This window comes from Marmota monax, unplaced genomic scaffold (assembly GCF_021218885.2).
Source record: "Marmota monax isolate L192 unplaced genomic scaffold, Marmota_monax_Labrador192_F-V1.1 WCK01_AAM20220418_F8-fsc00263, whole genome shotgun sequence".
NCBI lineage: Eukaryota > Metazoa > Chordata > Mammalia > Rodentia > Sciuridae > Marmota > Marmota monax.
In genome coordinates this window covers 143,149-163,267 of record NW_026693408.1, presented here as the reverse complement: position 1 = coordinate 163,267, position 20,119 = coordinate 143,149, and the positions used below count along the sequence as shown (strand labels likewise).

Below are 20,119 nucleotides of genomic sequence, written 5' to 3'. Positions count from 1 at the left end.
CCCCAGTAGCCTGAAGATGGAGGCTTGCCATGCCATCCAGCATGTGGGAGCCAGGCAGGGTTTCTGCTCATAGCCTTCCCTTTCCTCTGGCTAGACTCCCTGCTGCTTAGGTGCACCATGGCCTTTGACCCCAAGCCTACACTGCACAAGGACCCTTGTTCCTCAGGCTTTATGATGCTGGACCCACCCCGGGGCCAAGCTGGGCATAATGATCCAACTCCAGGCCATACCGTGCACAATGACTTCAGTGCTCTCCCGGAATTTCTGGATGCCATTGTTGACCTCGCAAACATATGTGCCCAGGTCATGCTGGCTGACGTTGTAGATGGTCAGGATGCTGGAGAGTTCTGTGTGAGTCTGCTGGGAGCGCCGCTCAGGTACCCACTTACCCCGCTCTGCCTGCCCACACCCAGGGGAAGCCCAGGGTCAGCAGGTGGGCTCTGGCAGAGTGGACCTACCAAAGGCACACACCCCTGCCCAGCCAGTGCTGGCTCTGGAAGCCTTGACCCAGTTTTCCTTGGGGTGGAAAATTTTCCCATCAGACTGGATTTCATGGGGCTGGCTGGGCCTGTACCTCTTCCACACAGAGGCCCAGTGTGTGCCAGGTACAGGTGGGCTTGGGCAGTGATGGGAACAGGACAGCTGTGGGCAGGAGGAAGGCGCCCTGCAGGGCTGCCAACCTCACCTGCTTCCCTGGATAGTCCCAGTCGAAGGTGACCCCTGAGTTGAACTCAGCCCACACTGTGCAGTTCAGGACCAGCTTCTCCCCGACCAGCAGCTCCAGTGACTTCTTGGGGAACAGCTGGATGTCATAGAGTTCATTGCCTGGTGAAACATGCACAGTGACTCCCATACCCCTCACAGGACATACACAGGACACCCACCACACAGACTGCAGAGCACTGGATGCTCCTCAAGATCAGCTGTGTCACTAATAGCCCTATTACTGGGAATGGGGGTTCCTGCCATATTCCTCTTGGGGGCACAGGGAGTGGTGACTGGGTGAGGTGCCAGGAGCAGGCCCTACCTGTGATGTGCACAAGGAAGAGATTGGAAAGGAAGTTCTGGCCGCCCCAGGTGGTCTCACACTGCAGGTACAGAGCATCACGCAGCAGTGACGTGGGCACCCGCATGCCCCGGCGGTCGTCCCACACCACTTCCTGCCCATCAGGCTGCAGCACAGAGCTTTGCTGGAGGGATACACTGACTGTAAGTGCCTGGCTACTCCTTTCCTCCTGACCAGACCAGCAGCCACCTTTCCCAGGGATGGGGTAGTAGGGTTGAATCCTGGCATGGGGATTGGGATTGTACCGATCGCAATGTGACGTTGAGGCCAGGGATGGACACCAAGCAGGGCACCCACATGGAGTCCTTCCTGTTGACCAGGAGTGTGTCGGGTTGGTTGATGAACGGCTGCTCAAAGTCTAAGGAGAGGGAGTAGGAGTTGAGGAAGGACGGGGCTCAGGGAGTCTCTGGCCAGGGCTGGTCAGGGGTGGCAGGGCAGCCCCATGGGGGCTGGGTGGTGATGATTCATCTGCCTGCTGCCATCTGGAGTAGGGGGAGATCTCCTTCTCCCCTCTTGCCAGCCTGGGGTCAGCATGGGCACTAACCATCCCTTCCAGGACCCTGCCCACACCTGGTCTGCTCACTTGTCTTAATGACCTCACCTCTTACGAACACGTAGGTGCTGGCAGCTGTGGTGCCCTCGATGCGGGCCTTGATGTACTTATAGTAGCAGAGGTAGCTGCCTGTGTTGTTGGCGTGGGCCTCGCCCAGCAGCAGCACCTTGCAGTAGGGCTTGGCGTCTGTGCCCTCACAGTCTCGCACAACCCCTGTGTCCTCGCTGTCCTTCTCCCCTGTGGCTGGTGTCTCCTGAGCTCCTGGCCAGGCCCACTCAAGGGGGTGTTGCCCCCTGGCAGAAGATAGGAGAGGTCAGGAAGCCCCCTGCACTCAGTGGCAACCCAGGGGGACAGTTCCTGAGGAGCCTCCCTAAAGGGCCAATAGCCTCACCCACAGCTTGTCTCACAGAGATGGGACAGCCCGGGGTTTAGGCACATATCATAAACCCAGCCTGGGCCAGGGAACTCTCTGAGACCCCTGGCAGGCTGGCCTGCAGAGAAGCTCAGGCCTTGGATCATAGCTGGGGCTACAGGAAGGTCCTGGGAGCAGAGTGGGAGGGCTTGGGGCCAGAGAAGGGAGGCTGGGGGTCAATGCAGGTGATCTAGGGCCCATACAGGGTGACCTGAGGGGTAGGTATGGGTAAGGTTTGGAAGTACATGGTGCCTTTGTCTGCAGGGCCTCTAGGTACCCACATCCTGGGAACCCTACTCAGCCTCAAGGCCTCTCTGGCCTGAGGAGGAGCTGTCTTCTGTGTCCTCAGCCATCACCTCCCACCTTGGCCTTCTGTAGCCTCCTTGGACTGCCAGGAGGGAAGGGCTCAGTACCTGCAGGAGATGGATAGGCTCTCACTGGTGTCGATGATGTATGCCTCCTCCGTAATGTTCAGGGTTGGGGGGGTCATGGAGTAACCACTTGCCAGGCCTGGCATGGGAGACAGGGTTAGTGTAGCACTGGGTCATGAGTTCATGCAGGTCCAGCCAGCCCTAAGTGATAACTGACTGCCCTGGATTCCGGCCTCTGGCCATAAAGAGCTGAGTGGCCATTATGAAGAGAAGGAGGAGACGGCAGGGCTCATTCTACATGGGGGAGGCTTAAAGCATGTGACCCCCACAGCTTCATTTAAACTGCACACCTACGCTCACTGCTTATGAGGGGGTCCTGCACATCCCAGACTTCCCCCAAACACACCCAGGCCTCGGCCTCCCCACCCAGCCTCTTATGTCCTCACCCACTTCAAGATCCCAGGGACTCCATCTCATGACTGCTCTTTGGCTCAACCAGCTTTTTTTTTTTTTCCTCATCTGCATAGGCCCTGTCTAATTGCCCCAGCCTCAGGGGGCTCTCCCTGCCCAGGCCTCCACCCAACACCCTCAAGTCTTCCTGTAGAACTGTTCCTTAGATGCACAAGTAAATCTGCTTGACGTGGTTAAGTACCCATCCTCAGCCCTAGATGACTGCAGGCTGATTGGGTTCAGGCCCCTCTGCCTACCAGAATGCCAGCCCTCCTCCCCTCCAGCTCTGCATGTATCATTTTCCTCCTGGTGGGGTAGTGGGGTGTTGTGGTGTGTGTGTGTGTGTGTGTGTGTGTGTGTTTTGCATGCATGTGTTGCCAGGTGTGGGTCTTTGGCACATGCATGTCTGTATCTGTGGGCCTGGGCATGTGAATCTGTCTTTGGGTGGTATATGTAGCTTTGTATGTGTGTGCAAGAGTGCATCTTTGTGTGTCTTCAGTATGTTTTGAAATGAGATTTTGGTGTGTGGAGTGTGCTGTCCTGATCATTTGGTTGTGTGGCTTGGGGTCAGGGTGTGTAAAAACATCTGTGGTTCATGTTCTTGCGTATACACAAATGTATGTGTGTGGAAGAGTGGGATCCTGGTGGGGGTGGGAGCAAACTCTGGGGGAGGTCTGGGCCTGGAACTCTGGCAGATGCATCCTGCCAGGACCATCCTGAGACAACAGGAAGGGAGGACTGTATGGCTAGAGGCCCAGGGCTGTGTCCTGTCCCTCCCCCAAGTCCCTGTCCTCCTGGGGGGAGCAGAGCCCATTCTCCTATCCTCAAGCCCTTCTAGTCTCACAGATTCTCCAATATTGGAGCCAAAGTCCAATTCCTTTGCTCCTCAGCTTCTGAAGCCCTAGGGTCCTGCCATGCTAATGGGGTGGGGTGGAACCTGGGAAGCCCCACCATAAATGGTTTTACACACCTTAACCCCAAGCCATACAACCAAGTGGTACCAGGATATCACACTCCACACACCAAGGTCTCATTTAAGCATCATGTAGAAAATAGCCCCCAGTCAGCACTCACTGGCCTCTCCCTTCTTCCATTCCTCCCCATCCCCCCTCCTGGTCAAACCCTTCTAGGCACCACTGCACCAAGGGTCAGAGCAGAAAAGTCCTCATCAAGCATCTAGTTTTACTGTCCGATTGGGAATATGAGGCTCTCCAGGTGAACTGAGCTGCCATTCTAAGAAGGTATCCCCTTGCCTGGCCAGCTGCTGGGACTGTACCTCCTCACACTCAGGTCAATATCCCTGTCCTTGGAGTCAACTCTGTACTGGGGTCCTGAGGTGAGAGATGGCCCTGGGCCCTGCAGCCTCTTTCCCATGCGGAGCCCTTTCAGGCATGTGAGCAGGGCCTGGGCACTCAGCAGCCCCTTACTTGTACTCCCTGGGGCTGCTGGGGAGAGAGCTGTCACCAGGGGAGGGGGACCCCCAGACAGGAGTAACCTTCTCAGAGCAGTGAGGAGCCAGGAAGGAATCCCCAGGGGAGCACTTTGGACTGGGCTTCCAAGGCAAAGTAGAATTTTCCAGTCAGTGAAAAGTAAACAAGGCTATGCCAGGCAGACAGCGGGGCAAATATGTGGGCAACCAAGTGAATGGTGGTCTGTCCCCTGAGCTATGTAAGAAGGGAGAGATGATGGGCGTGGGTTTGGACCAGTAGGTGTGAAAGAACTGTTGCCCTCCCCGTTGGAGTTAGTTGGAAGTCAGGCCTGAGGCCAGCATGTGAGCACAAGAGGAGTGCTGCCTCAGCCAGGAGCCACTGCCTCAGCTCCATGTGTCTCCTCCCCGGGGCGAGAGGACATCCCCACACTGAGATCTGGGGTACTGTGCTAGGACCCTGGGGAGACCATAGCTCCCCCTACCCCGAAGTGCACATCTGAGCAAGCCCCAGGTAATTGCCAGCTGTAGGGCTGTAGAAGTTGTCAACTTCGTTTTCTTTGGTGGCTCTTTAGCTTTTAAGATAAAGCAGATAAATAGTGACATTTTGGCCTCTTCTTTTCCCCAGCTTCAAATCTCAAGAGGTTCAGGACTTCTCACTACACTTTGAAAGTACCAGGTTTTTCATATCTTGAAGACTTTGCTTTGCTCATTCGTTCTTTTGGTTGGGACATTCCCATTTCTTTTCCTCCTGTGGATCTCCCTCTTTAGGGTTCAGGTCACATGTCCCTTCCCTATGAGAGCAGGCATCATCATTTAGGCAGCTTCTGCCTCACCCTCCTTGGGGCTCCCAAACACTAATCAGACTGAATTATGGTTTTCATCTTCCTAAGCCCCCAAACAGGACATGTGCAACAAAGACTCAGGAGATGGATACAAGGATGATTTGATGGATGATGGATGAGAAAGGGATAGATGAATGATGGGTCATCAGATGAATAAATGGATGGGTGGATAGGTGGGCAAATGAATGGGAGTGAGTGGTGGCTGGATGGGAGAGGGTGGGTGGATGGATGGGGGAAGAACTTCCTCCCATCAGCACCATCCCACCAGTGGAAGCAACCACATCATTGTGCCAAACAGTACGATCTTTCCTGTTCCCTCCTGTCTTACTGTGAACCCTGGTTTTCTGAGGATACCATTGCCACAGGGGAGATTCCTACGCCCAGAGAATTCCTTTTGGCCAGTTCTCCTCCCCACAGCAACCCCTATGAGGCATTTGCTTTTGATGGCACCACCCTGTGCCCACTAAAGCTGTCATCAACTTCTCTCCTGGTCACTTCCCCTCATTCTCTGCTGACTGTAGCTCCTGGCTCACCATCCCCCTTCCCACCCCAACTCCTGCCATTCTCCATTACTTCAACATCCACGTGGTGACTCACCAGCATCCTTGCCTTTTGAGTCCTCCCGTCCTCTCCCCTTCAGCCACTGGCTTCCAGGGACACTCCCTGAACATGGTCATCACCAGAAATCGTGCCATCATTGAATGCCTGACTTCCTCCATTTTGCTCTCTTCCCCCTTCTAGCCCAGGTGTCCTGTTCTACGCCTGCTAAACCCTTCAGATGTAGCAAAGGCCCCACTGCTTCCTCCCTCCTTACCTCTCAGCACCCTCCTGGTGTCATCTCTGTCCTGGCCCATCAATCTGATTGTCTGCTTGTCCTCTATTTCAACCCTGTGTCACTACTATATTCCCAAGTGGCTCAGCACTGCAGCACAAAGCTCCTCATGCTGGCTGCTTCCCCTTGATTTTCCTGTTTTCAGACTTCAAACAGGCCCTCGTTAATGGAGTTCAGGGTGTTCCCTCTGCCACTCTCCATCATGTTCAGGATTCCAACCCCCTGGACCTGATTCCCACAAACAATTTATTTCTCTTCTGATCACCATTCTTTCTCTATGGAATCATCTCCCATCGTCAAAACAAAACAATACAATTCCTTGGTCTCAGACTCCCTCCTAGCCATTACCCCTTTTCTTATTTCCCTTCAGAGCCAAAGCTCTAAAGTAGCATCAACCCCCCAGCCACATTCACTTGTGCATCCACGTGGCGAACACCCTCTCTTTAGAGGGGGAAAGGGAGTTGCTAGTCAAAGCCTCCAGTGACCCCACAGATCCAGTGAGCACTCAAGGGCAGGGAGCAGACCTGTCTCCTGTGACCTCACTCTCCTTTCATCTTTCTCCTTCCCTCTGCCCAATACTAATTCCTGTTGCTTCTCATTTTTTCTTCCCAACTACCATATCCTAAGGGTCCAGATACCTTCAAATCCTCTATCTCCAGCCCAGATCACTTACCTCAATTCAGCCTTAGGTGTTCAGTTGCTCTGTCAATGTGGATACCCTGCAGACACCCTGAGTTCCATGATTCTGATGCTAAACTTTAGAGTTAGACTTCCTCCACTCTGCTGAAAGTCCCTTCCCTGATAGCTCCAATCTCTCCAAATGGGAATCACTATGGATCAGTGCCTGTCCCTCCCCAGCATATCCATCCACAACAGATGCAGGCTAGATGCATTCCAGAGCTGGCCCTTGCTCTCCCAATGGGTGCCTGCACAGTGGCATTTGCCCCAAAGCCACCTCCTGGTCCTGTGAATGTCCTCCTACAGTTCTTCTCCATGCAGTCATTGTGATATTTAAAAAAAAAAAAAAAACAAAGGGACCACATCACACTTATGCTTAAATCCTGTATGTGACTTCCCACTACAGTTCCAGGAAAATCCAAACTCCTGACTAAGTCCTGGCCTCTACCGGCTCTTCAAGTCCTTGTGGTCCTCTCTCACTTCATGTTCACATCCTCCAGCCACCATGATCTCCACATTTTTCTGCAACATCCCATGTTCCTTCATACTCTAGGGCCTTTGCAACATTGGTCCTCCTGATGGGCTTCCTCACCTATTCTTTGTACGGCTGGACTCTTCTCACTTTCAGGCTTCAGCTTAGACAGAACCTGCACATCCTTACAAAAACATAAGTTCCCTCTTTAGGCTTCATTTCAGCCTCATGGATTCTTGCTCTATTCTTCTGATCATAAGTTGTAATTATCTTATTTAGTTATTTGCTTAAGTTGTGTTTGTCAATGTCTCCTGCTGGCATTAAGTTTTGGTGGGGTAAGTACCAAGGTACTATTTTCTACCCAACCTGGTGCCTAGCTCAGAACCTGGCACAGGATAAAGGTTCAATAAATTACTTGTTGAATGACTAAATGGATGGATGATTGGAAGGAAGGATCAATGGGCAGACAGAGAGCAGAAAAATGGATTGATAAATGAATTGGTAGATGGAAGGACAGATAGTTGGATGGGTGAGTAGATAGATGGATTAATGGAGAAACAGGTAAATGAAAGAATGGATAAATGAACAGACTAGTGGGTGGATGGAAGAATAGATGGGTGGGTAGATGGATGGATAGATGGATGGATAGGTGGACAGAGGGAAAGAGGGAGGGGTGGAGGTTGACAGATGGATGAATGGACAGATGGTTAGATTGATGAATGGATGAATGGATTGCTAAACAGACCTCTGAGGCCTTTCTTCAGGCTGAAACTGTATCAGACCCTGTTGTTCCTTTGAAAAAGATGCTTGCAATTTTAAAGGACAGTCACTGATGTCTGATGACAATGTGAACCTCAAGAAGCTCTGCAGCCAGAAGAGATACAGGCCTGAGCTGCCATGTCCAGAGGCTACATGGCTGCCCAGCCCCCACCTGCAGCCCTAAAGAAGGTGCATCCTTCCTGCCTGGCTGTTGTCTGTCTCCACTGTCCTTCCCTTCCCGCACCAGGAAGCGCTGTCATCCTGGCCTCTGTCGCACTCCCCCTGCCTTCCTGTTTCTGGCCCAGGAACTGACTTCTTCCTTCCCCTGGCCAGCAGGGCCCTGGCCTCCAAGCCTGCAGTAGAGCAGTCAGGGCAGGCGCCAGACTGAGGTCAGTGAGGCCAGAGTGCACACCTCCTTTTCTCTGTGCTGTCAGCAGCTCTGGGACGCCCTACGGCCTTGGACCACAGAGTCCCAGGCATCAGCCACAGGCACAAAAGTCTGTGTAAGCAGCATTCAGGGGTCCTGCAGCCTCTCCTGGGGCACACCAGTATCCCTTGATGAGTGGCAGGCAGGGTGTGGAGGGAAGTCCCATGGTGGGTTAGGTGCTGGACATGAGCCAGGCAGTGGGAAGCTGGCCTAGTCATCGCTGTCTCTTTTGGTCCTCACAACAGCTTGGAAGGGAGGAAGAGATCATAATAAATGTAGTCAATGAATGAAGAAATCAAGGGTTTAGGCCTTATAGCTGTAGGTGGCCTAGCAGCTGTATAGAAGCCCAGGTCCAGCTGAGTTCAGGGCCATCCCTGCTCCAGGACAATGCTGCTTTCCAAAGGCAAAGAGCAGAGAAGTCCTTCAAATGAAAGCCTCAGAGACCCCTCATACCTAATAAGCAGGAATGTCCACACAGGAAGTCAATGGGTACCTGGGCCTCTGATCCCCCAGCTGCCCCCATCACACTCCCTTTATGGGTCCTGATCCTCTGTGTAGATCCGTGGCCAGGTTGGCTGTAAGTAAAGTCCTTTAAACAACCAATACTATATTTCAAAGGAAACTTCCTGAGAAATTGAGGAAAAACCCACCGAAATGCATGAAGACTGCTAAGAGAGAGCAAGACTTTACTTTTATCCCATGGATGTCCCAGCGTGGCTCTGGGAGGTGCCATAAAGGAGGTTCCTATCCCTTCTCTCAGTTCCAAACTTGTTAGTCCCATGTCCCTTGCTATGTATAGAATTTACATTTCCCCAGGAAATTCTTTCCGGGGCCACCTGGACAGAATTTGAAGACACACTCCAATGTATCAGGGTCTTGGTCCTGTTTCCAGTGCAAGAGGATAAGGCCTGGGCTCTGAGTCATTTCTAGAGAGCTCCCTTGATCACTAAAGTCAACAAAGAAAGGCCAGGTCCAGGTCCCAGAATAGTGGGGGAAGGAGGGCTGGCAGGAGAAGGCAAAGGGTCAACAGGTGCATCTTTGCAGCTGCTCCCACCCTGACCCTAATATCTCTCTGTCCCCTATATCCTGCTATAAGGTTGAGCATTGGCTCCGTGCCTCCCTGACCCCAGAAACCTCCTTCCTGGCCTCCAACCTAGAGGCAGCATGACTTCAGGACCCTTTCCTGGCTTCTCCTGGCCACTTGGATCTGCATACTCTCAGCCTGATTTTCAGGAGGATAATGGTCCCAAGAATCCTCCACCCACTTCCTGGCTGGTTTTTCAAAGCTTCTGCCACTCCTAGAGTCCACCTGCTGAGCATACCAGGGCTTGCCCACCTTCATCTCAGGGCTCAGGCTGTGTCCTCTGTCTTCCCCTGCTGTCTGTGCCTGGTGGACTGTTGCTACTGCCCTCAGACCCAGGCACACTGCCCTGACACCTGAAGCTGAGAGCACTGACCTCCCACACTGACCCTAATTTGTAGCACAGGGAGGATTTGTGTCATCTGGGGGCTCCTTGGGGCTGGGATGTCAACAGCACATGGATTGTTCTCCAGGGCCATTATGGGTGACACAGGATGACATCAAGACCATTTGGGAACAGGGAGCATGACTCTGTTGTGGCTACCCTGGGCCTGGCTCCTCTTTTCCTTCTCTCTTGAGTAACTTGGAGATAGGGGGCCTATGCCAATCCTGCCAGTATGACACACTCTCCTGGGCAGATGTGACAGGGCAGGAAGACAAAGGTAGCCAGGGGCCAGGCAGCAGGTGCACACTAAAGGCAAGTTATGATATGGGTGATGGGCAACAGCTGGCTGGGAGGGGGTCAGGGTCACTGTGTATTGGTCTTGGGGCTGGGAAGAATGGAAGAGACCTGAACCAAAATCCTTTTTCTTCACTCCTGGGGACAGACCTGTATAGATATCTGGCAAGGAGGAAGTGTTCTGTCCTAAATTTCTCCAGACCTGGTGTCAGCTCTGCGTCTCTAGAGCTCAAAGGTGAGCGTCAAGGGACCATCAGTTCCTCACCTCCCACCCTGTAGGACAGAGTCAGCAGGGACAGGAGGGGCTGTTTCAAGTGTGTGCTTAGAGCTCTGTGAACGCAGCTGGGCACCCTACAATTCCACTCTCTAGTTATATGGCCTTGAGCAGTTCATTTCCTCTCTCCAAGCCCCTAATTTTCCCCACGTGTGTGAAATGTAGATTGTTCCCAAGATTACTAGGAATCACACAGGTCATAAATAGCAAAATAACACATTAACAGCCACTGTAAAAGTCAGGTACAGTGGCTCACGCCTGTAATCCCAATGACTTGGGGGGCTGAGGCAGGAGGATCACAAGTTCAAGGCCAGCCTGGGGAAGTTAATGAGGCCCTGTCTCTGGGGATGCAGCTCACTGGTAAAATATCCCTAGGTTCAAGCCCCAGTACTGCGAAACAATAAAACACCACAAGAGTAAATTGTCTTTGGTTCATGTACACTGAATATTTATTATCACCTGTCTGCTAAATTCTTGGCTTATCATAGCTGCCACATCTCACTGTGACTCTAGCATGCTGTGGCCATAGCATGGAGGTAGGGCATCTGGGAAAACCTTGCTGATTGTGGGGCAGGGAGGGTTTTCATGTGAGCTGATTTGGGCTTCATATACTGAAGCTTGCTGGCCCAGGAGGGGAGTACATAAATTAGAAGGTTGTATGCAAAGGCAGATCCCACCAGTCCATCTCTCTAGGGCCTTCCTTGGGGAATGGGGACAACTACCTTCTGTTTTCTCCTTTGGCCCATTGGTCACCATGCCATCTGGGGCCAGACATCCATCACCTCCTTCAAATAAGCCAATTCACCATTATCACATAGCATCTAGTGAGCCACTTCACTCCTCTGTCCTGAATTTGCCCTTGACAATCAGCTGGAAAGGATGGAACATAGTGTGGGGTAATGAGGCCACATAGCAAAGCCCAGGATCACAGGCTTAGCCTCGGGCCCCTGTCCTGTTCACTAGCTCATTCTCTCCTTTCGGCAGTGGCTCTCCCTGGGATTTCAACTCCACTCTGTGCTCTCCCCAGCCTCCCTGATAGCAGCTCTTCTGCATTCCATTCCTGGTGGAACTTTAGGGACCCCAGACTTTAAACCCAGATCACTGTGAGGACATCTGGACCCATGGAGCACACAACTGTTCACTCACCAGATGAGCAAGTATTAAAAAGAATGATACTTCCCAATGTTGGCAAGGATGTGGAGAAATAGGCACTCACACAGTAATGATAAAAAATGTTTACACACTTTGACCCCCAGATTCTGCTTAGACTAATACATCCTGTATCACAAGAACAACTGCAAATTTAGCACTTTCTATGTGCCAAAACAGTCCTACACACTTGTACATCCTACACCGTTTTAATACCCGCCCTGAGTTGGGTGCTGTTATTGCCATTGTACAAATGAGAAAACTAAGCCACACAGAGGTCAACTTGCCCAAAAGTACATTATATCATGGATTATCTTTGGGAGTCAGATTACAGAAAGCTATTATTTACTTTTATGGATGTCAGCATTGTTTGCATTTCTGTAGTTTATGAAATAGAAAGGACTTTAGCAGATCAAATCATCTTTCTTCTGCAATCCCTGGAAATACTGCTCTCCAATCCCCTAGGAAGGCCATCTGAGTGATGGCCATCCCACTAGGCATTCTTAACCTTCCTCCTCCCCCAGAACCAACTGGTCACATATCACATCCATTCTCAGAGCTGAAATGGGTTTTTCAGACGGAGTCGGAGGTTGCTAGCTCAGGAGGAGGGTACCAATGGCAGAGTGGCTAGAAGTGCCAAGAAGCTGTACTCTCCTCTCCTTGCCTTGCTGTCAGAGAACTTTGTACTTATAGTGTTCAGAGACCTTGCAATGGACACCTTATGGACAGACAGCCTCCACTAGACATTCTGGAGCTGATCATCTACCCTCCTTTTTACCCTACTGTCTGTCCAGCTTCAGTACATCTCTCCTGGATCACCACACCAATGTATCTGCACTGGTCCAGTCCTAACCAGGCAATGAAATGACCTTTTTATGACACAAGTCCCTCTCCTGCCTAAAACCATTCCCTGCTTCCCTGTTGCCTGAGTGAAATCTGAGTGCACTGGTGGCTTCCCCATCACCCACCCCCTGCCCTCTTCAGCCTCAGAGACTTTGCCCTCCATGTGCCATATATTTGGGACAGTCCCTTCCTCTACTCTGATATCTCAGCCCCAATGCCACACCCCCAGGGTCACACACTGAGGTCCCTCCACAGGATTCCTGAACTGTTCTGCAGGTCCTGGTAGAGGCTGGCTTATTACATTTGACAACTCCTTTGTTCAAGGTCAGGACTTTTGTTTGTCTTTTCATTGTAGCATTCCCAGCATGGGCTTGGCTGGTGATTGACCTGTGACTGGCTCTGGGAATCCAAGGAACAAAAAAGACTGTATATAATGTAGAAGAGGTGTGGAGGTGAGGCCTGCACTACCCAGAAAGGCGGAGATGCCATGCACTGAAGTAACCACACCAGGCAAGAAGCAGACCCTGGGGCAAGATGTTACTGTTTGGGGCGTGCCAGGACATCAAGGTAACAATGTCTGAGAAGTGGTCATAAATTTAGGATCCCACCTGCCCATCTCTCTAAGGCCTTCCTTGGGGCACGGGGACAACTACCTGCTGTTTTCTCCTTTTGCCCATTGGTCCCCATGCCATCTGGGGCCAGACATCCATCACCTCCTTCAAATAAGCCAATTCACCATTATCACCTAGCATCTAGCCACTTCAGTCCTCTGCCCTGAATTTCCTAATCTTCAAAATGGGCAAAATGGGAGCTCAGGATGAAGCTCAGCTGTACAGTACTTGACTACCAAGCAGGAGATCCTGGTTTTGATTCCTCAGGACTGCAAAACAACAGCAGCAACAAAAAAGCGGGATGCATAATGAAGTTTTTGTCACAAGGCTAAAACCTGCACACACCCTAGCGTGAAGCAATTTGATGAACCATTAGTGAGGTGTGTCTCACACTGACTGTGAGGGTGTGTCTCACACTGACACCCCCTTCTCCCTCTGAGTGTGGGCTGCCTGAGTACCTAGTGGAGGGGTTTAAGGAATAGAGGTGACCCTAGCAGATGCTAGCACCTGGTGCAGGGCTGCTGTGGTGCAGCCAGCTGTGTCAGGCCATTACCCTGGCCTCTCTGGGGTCAGGACTCCGTTCACCAGTCGACAGGACGAGCTGTGTTATCAGACAGTCCAGCTGGTTTCGAGGTGGCCCCCCAGTGCTGCTAAATCGGGGCCACCAGCTCCTGCTGCAGGAAGAGGGAAACGCAGGCAGGATGTCCTCTTCTATGACCGACAAGTCCTTTCCCATGAACCCCTGCTGACCTTGCCGGCCACGTGGCGGGGGCTCCCCCACTTGCCACCCAAACCTGCAACTGCCTAAGCCCAGTGGCGTCGGCAGAGGAGAAGCTGCGGGGCTTGGGGGGCGTGTCTGCTGTATGCTCCGCCCACCAGGAGCAGGGCAGGCGCCCTGATCCTCCTCCAGCATGGAATGCTCGCACCTTCCTGCTCCCAGACTTGTCCCCTCCACATAACCGGAAAACCCAGATCCCAGAGGAAGCCAGTGTCTGAAAAGGAACGAAAGTCAGGAATCCCTGGCTCCAGCTGGGATATGTCGGCTGCTTCTCTAATGATGGTCCGCCTAGAGTGTGAGAGGTTCCTTGAACTCTTCTTTTTGCCCACGGGTCCAGTCCTCCTACTCAGCCTCATCCCCACTCTTGCTTCCAACATCTTTCTGAAATTTGCCTTCCTGCTTGCCCCCAAGAGACTGCTCTAAAACACAGGTGTGAACCTTCCGTGGCCTTCATCCCTCTCCCCAGATAAGGACCAGTTTCTTGGGCTAGTGGAGCAAGCCCTTCCTTCTGGAGTCCAAGGTTGGCCCCATAGGGGGCGGGTGCATCTCAGAGAGCTGATTAGCATAGGGTAAGCCCTTGGGGAGAAAGACCTATCCTGTAGAGGAAAACACCCAAAGGGCAGCAGGAGAGATGTAAGATAGACACAGAGAGGAAGTTCTGTGTCATGCTAAGACTTCATTTCTTTGCCCCATTCTACTCCCCATTCCCTTCTGTCCCATGGCACTCAAGTGCTCCCAAATTTCCTCCTTCCTTATCTTGCCTAGTTGTGACACCTGGGGTCTCCTGGGAAGTCCGCACTGGATACCTCCACCTGAAGGCCATGCTTCTCCACATTTGCTCCTCTCCATCTGATAAATTGTCTCAGGATCCACCCTGTTTGCTTAAGCCAGGGACCTGCTCCTGTTCCTGTTCTTTCCACTATCCTGTAACTAACAGTATTTCCTGGGTTCATCCACTTGCAATTCCCTGACTCCTGCCTCACCTGGACAGCAGTCTCCTAGTTTCTGTCACTCTCTGTTGCCTGGTCTCTCCCCACTCCCATCTCAGGCTCTGGCCTCATTTGACCACTCACTTGTCCCCATGTACTATCTGGACTTTCCTGTCTTTGAGGTATTCTTTGCCCTGCTTGGAATTCCCTTTCTTGGAGTTCTACAGACTTCTCCAGGAAGTCCCTAACTGGAAGTGACACTGCCTTCCTGTGCAGTTCACAACCCACCAGCTGGGCTTCTCTTGGGCCACTGAACACTTTCATCCCTGGATTACAGACATCTGATGCCATGTCGGTGTCCTGGCCAGTCTGGCACATAGGTAACCCCTGCAGTTCAGTGCCATGTCCAAACCCTTGCAGCACCACCCTGAGCAGGCACAATGGCTTGTGTCTTGTACAGAACTGCAGCCTCCTTCCCTGGCAACTGGGGAGTTCACCAGACAGTGCACTTGTAATACCCTGTCTGGGGCCTGTTAGACACTGTGCTCTGGTCAGGGAGCAGGGCCCCTTTAGCCAAACTGGCTTTGTTGCCTCAGGCATGGTAGGCAAGTGGGCAGCACCTGCATTTGAGTCCCCAGAGCACTGAACTAGGGCCAGAAGATGGGCCCAGTAACGTGGGCCCAGACCCCATGACCTGCTTGCACTGACTTTCATCCCTACTCTACTCCTGTACCCTGGGTCTGGGTTAGAACCGAGGAGCAGGTATAACAGAAAGTGGGATGGCCATGTGTGACTCAGACCATGGCAAGGGGTAGCATTCTCATGCCAGACCCATTTGGCTTCCCAGCAGTCTCCTTATTCCCCTGCATGTCCCAGAGCTGGCTGCCCACCGTTCAGAGGTGTAAACAGCCTCTTTTCTAGACTAAACTGAAAAAGACAAAGCATCTTGGGGCTTCTGTCTGCCATCTGCCCTTCCCATAGAGACACTGCTGGGGCCAGACTGTGAAACTAGACCAGGATCCTAATCCTTAAAATCCAGCCTATGCACATACAGCCCCTGATTGTTTGCCAGCCTGTCCCACAGCTGTGCATGGGGAAACTCAGGTACAGGGAGGGAAAAGGAGGGGCTCAGGTCACATAGCAAGAACTTCGGGGCAGGGTTAGGCAAAAGTCTGGTTCAACCACCTTTGGGGGAATCAAAAAGCTTCTCTGACTGCATCTGGCTTTCCTGATGCCTGACTCTACTTAGGGATTTTTCCCCTCTCTAGGGGTGATGGGGATCGAACTGAGGACCTCCTGCATGCTAGGCAAACACTCTACCACTGAGCTCCACCCCCAGCCCATGCACTTGGGGGTTCATATTCCTGCTATAGCACCTCCAGCAGTCTGAGGTCCTCCTCAGCCCAACAAGACGGATGAAGCAAGGTTCAGGGCTCAGGAGGAATGGTCTTTGTCTCTATTAGCATCTCCTCACCAGTCACACCCAGTTCTAGCCTGGGATATACCCCTTCAGCTAATACCCTCTCTTTCCCTTCACAACATGATTTGCTGAGAGTCACTGTCACTTACTACAGGGAATGACATCATCTCCCTCTACTCCTCTACCTCCCACTCATGCTGGCCTCTCCTGGTCCTCCTTTACTTGCAAAATATCCTTATCTCCCTGGAAGACCCCCCCCCCCTTCCAGGTTCCCTTCCTCAGAGTTCCCTACTGGACCCCTTGCCCTATTTCCACTTCACTATCCAGCCCATCCTCCCTCCTGAGCTTCTGGTATAGTCACCTGCTGCTTGAGAGACATCTCTTTAAGGTGTGTGTGTGTGTGTGTGTGTGTGTGTGTGTGTATGTGTAAGGTCTCCCATTCCTCATCTTGCCCTCCAACAAGGGCCCTATTCAATCCTTGCCCCACACTTTACTCAGTCACTCAACAAACACATACTGAGCATCTGTGAGATTCTGGCCCTGGGCTGGATATAGGGTAGCAAGAAATGGTCCAAGGCTATTCCCCTGATCAGGAGGACAAAAGCTCAGACAGATGTCCATCTCCCCCTTTCTTCAAGTTCAACCATACCACCTTCACCTCTGCTCTTCTCAGTCCCTCAGCCTATGAAGATAGAGATGGTGAGCAGAGAACAGAGCCCTGGTATCCCAAAGACGGAGATGAACTACTTGCCTTCTACAGGTCTCCTGAGGACATTGAGAATATACATTATTGTCCTTGGTCTAAGTTTTTTTCATGTGTAAAATGGGTCTGACATTGACTGTGATAATTAAGAGATGAAGTATGTAAAGTCAGTATTAAATTTTATGACATGCAAACACAGTGCAGTTTCCATCTCTCCCTTCAGGCCTCCCAGCATTCCTCTCTCAAACGAAGACCCTCCTCAACCTCTTGATTTCCAGAGACACCAGCTCATTCTCTCCTCACCCCTGATGCTTTCTTCCAAGCATCTCCATTCAACTCCTCCGCTCTTTTCCTTGTCCCCGACACTTCTCTCCAACCTCAGCCCTGGGTCTGGGTCTCTACCCATATTCTCAACAAGACCCTTTGGTGGCGACCTTTGCCTTAATATTCAGTTGGCCTTCAAGACTTCTATCTTCTCAAATCCGGGGAACCTCGGCCTCGTACCACTTCTGCAAGCTGACTGCTCACAGACTCGAGATTAATCTTAATTTTGCACCTGGGTCCTCATCCCCGACTGCTGGTTCCCGTGCAGTTGCCCCTGCTGCTGCAGTCCCTGCCCTGGGGAAGGTGGACGCCCGTCCGGTGCGCCCTCTGGGGGACCTCCCGGGATGGACTTCAGCGTTGACCCCGAGGCGTCGGGAAGTGCGCACCCAAGTCTGGGGTCGGGCGGGGATTGTCACCTCTGAGGGCTCCCAGGGAATAATCCCCAGTGCATGGGACCGAGTGGCGCTGCGCCAGAGCTCCGCAGGGGGAGTGAATAAAGAAATGAAGGATCCAGGTTAAGGATGCAGCCCAAAGGGGCGAGCCTACAAGGAAGCTGAGCCACTGAAGGTACAGCGAAGTCTGGGATCCCAAGGATTACCCCAGCGCTGACGCGCAGACTGGTCGCCTCGTCCCTGACCCGGCTGCAGTCCCCGCCCGCTCTTTCCTCATCCCGGCGGTCCCTAGTCCCAACCAGCCGTGCTCCATCCGGTGTCCGCACCCCCGTGCTCCTGGACAGTCCTGTCCCCCGCCCGAACCCCACTGGTGCCATCTAACCCTTTGCCCCCCGGCGCGCGGCTCCCCTTAGCGGTCAGCCCAACCCTGGCGCAAGCAGACGGCTAGCGGCGCTCACCGTCGAGGAGTCCGAGGCAGAGCCACAGGCGCAGGCACAGCGCGGCGCCCGGCTGCATCTCCGGCCGCTGCGACGCGGGTAGGACCTGCGCGGCCACCGCAGCTCCGGGCTGGGAGTGTGAGCGCGCAGCGCGAGCGCGGGCGGGGCCCCGACTGGGCTGCGGGACGGGGGCGGGGTCGGGGCGGGGCTCTGGGGGAGGGCGGGTCACCGTCGCCTTAGTCCGTCCATTGCACCTAAGTCCTTCGCAGACCGTCAAGGGTGCATCCTTTGCACAGTCCAAGTCCAGGGTAATAGCCCCTTCAAGTCAACTACCGCCCTCTTCAGGGCCAATCACGGCGGGCGAGGAATGCAGGTTACTGTAAAAATTGGTTGTGGGCTGATGAAGGAACCAGAGCGTGGCAGACAAGGACCAACAAAATGTGTCACTACGTATTTTTCTGTAATCTCCTTCCATCAATAAACACTAGAGTAAGGAAAAAGGTAATAAATTTAACTTGAAAATAGTAGTGTTAAATCTTTGAAAACTTTCAGCAGATGCCTTACTACCTCCTTGGTGTCCATGGAAGCTGCACCCTTGAGCCCTGGACCAATATAGTTGACCACTCCTCCTGATCCTGAAGGTCTGGCCTCAGCTTTAGATCTCATCCAAATATTTTTGCTCTGAGCTCATTCATAAGTCCTTTTATCAGGTGACACTTTACTTTCTGACTTGGCAAACCCTACCACAGACTTCCTTTCTCTTTTTGGTTCCGTCGCTAGAATTTTCCTGTTTTAAAATAAATCCCATGACGATGACTATTTCAACCTCTCTCTTGCTTTTATTTACTCCATTCACAATTTTTCCATGCCCTCCTCCCAGTCCTTTGGTCCTTGCCAGAAACCAAGACCAAATTGGTTGATAACAGCTAAGAATTGAATATGATATTAAGTTGGAATCACAAAGTAGTGAGGAAGGTTTTGATAATCAAATAAACAGTGTTGGGGGGAAATTAGAAAACTGAATAAACAAATGAAGCCAGATTCCCTTTTTCAACCTTTAATAATATCCAAAAGTTATTGTAAGATGTAGTGTATTTACCTAAAATATTTAAGATACCAATGTATTATAAATATGAGATAAATATGTTTCCAACAAGGGATTTGAATGTCACTGGCAATCCAGAAACCGCTCTCATTTTCCATCACAAGTCCCTTACCATCCCTAAACCTCCAATTTTCTAATATCCTGGCCTTATCATTTCCCTGTTTTCTCTATATTTTATCACCAAATATGTATTTTGTTAGTTTTAATCTTATTTAAGTGAATTCATACTATATATATTCTTTTACTCATAATCAATTATGAGATTTATCTGTATATTGCTATGTAAAACAATATGTTGTTCATTTTTATAGCTGCATAGAATTCCACTGATTGATACATCACAATTTATTTGTCCATCTACTATTGATGAAAGTGTGAGATTCTACTGGTTTCCAAGTTTTGCTGCTATGAACACTCATATATATATATATATATATATATATATATATATATATATACATATATATATATATATCTCCTGGTGAACATGTGCCTTGCTTTCTCTCTTTCATTTTCTAGGTATGGGTCTTCAACTTTGATAAGACAGTGCCAACTATTTTTTTTTCAAGTTATCTGTACTGTTTAGCACACCTATGGTAGTGTAAATGGTTTGCAGGGCTCTGTATCTTCACTCACATAATAGTGTTAGTTTTGATTTTAGAAATTTACCCATTTTAGTTCTGTAGTGGCATCTCATTATGGTTTTGATTCGCTTTTCCCTAATGAACACTGAGGTGGAGCATGTTTTTATAATTGGTGATTTAGATTTCAAGCCTTTTGCTCCTATTATTGCCCATTGTCAGTCTTTTTCCTGTTGATTTGTAGGAGTTCTTAATATATTCTGTCAGTTCTGGTTGTTATTGCCATGGAACAGATTACTCCAAAATGTTGTGGTGCAAAGCAATGCCTATTTTATTTTGCTCATGTTTTTGAGGGTCAGAATTTGACAAGAGGGCTTGACTGTGTAAATTCTTGGTTGGGGTCTTGCATGTTTGGTTGCTGTCAGCTATATGAAGGCTTCTCTAGGTTGGATGGCTGGCAGTTGGTGCTGGCTGTCAGCTGGGGGCTCAGCTGTGGCTGTGGCCTGGTGTACCCATTCATGG

At 51.3% G+C, this 20,119-nt stretch overlaps 1 protein-coding gene across 1 annotated transcript in view; it reads right to left on the bottom strand.

The window, feature by feature from the left end:
- Flt4 (fms related receptor tyrosine kinase 4) overlaps positions 1–18,063 on the bottom strand; it is a 44,887-nt gene extending 26,824 nt beyond the window's left edge. Inside the window, exons 1-7 of the mRNA XM_046457083.2 lie at positions 17,933–18,063; positions 2,445–2,541; positions 1,668–1,912; positions 1,312–1,424; positions 1,028–1,190; positions 686–825; positions 231–399 (exon numbers count right to left, since the gene is read on the bottom strand). Of these exons, the coding sequence (XP_046313039.1) occupies positions 231–399; positions 686–825; positions 1,028–1,190; positions 1,312–1,424; positions 1,668–1,912; positions 2,445–2,541; positions 17,933–17,990 (985 nt within the window). The 5' untranslated portion in view covers positions 17,991–18,063. The remainder of the gene's footprint in view (positions 1–230; positions 400–685; positions 826–1,027; positions 1,191–1,311; positions 1,425–1,667; positions 1,913–2,444; positions 2,542–17,932) is intronic.
- Positions 18,064–20,119: the final 2,056 nt, after the last annotated feature.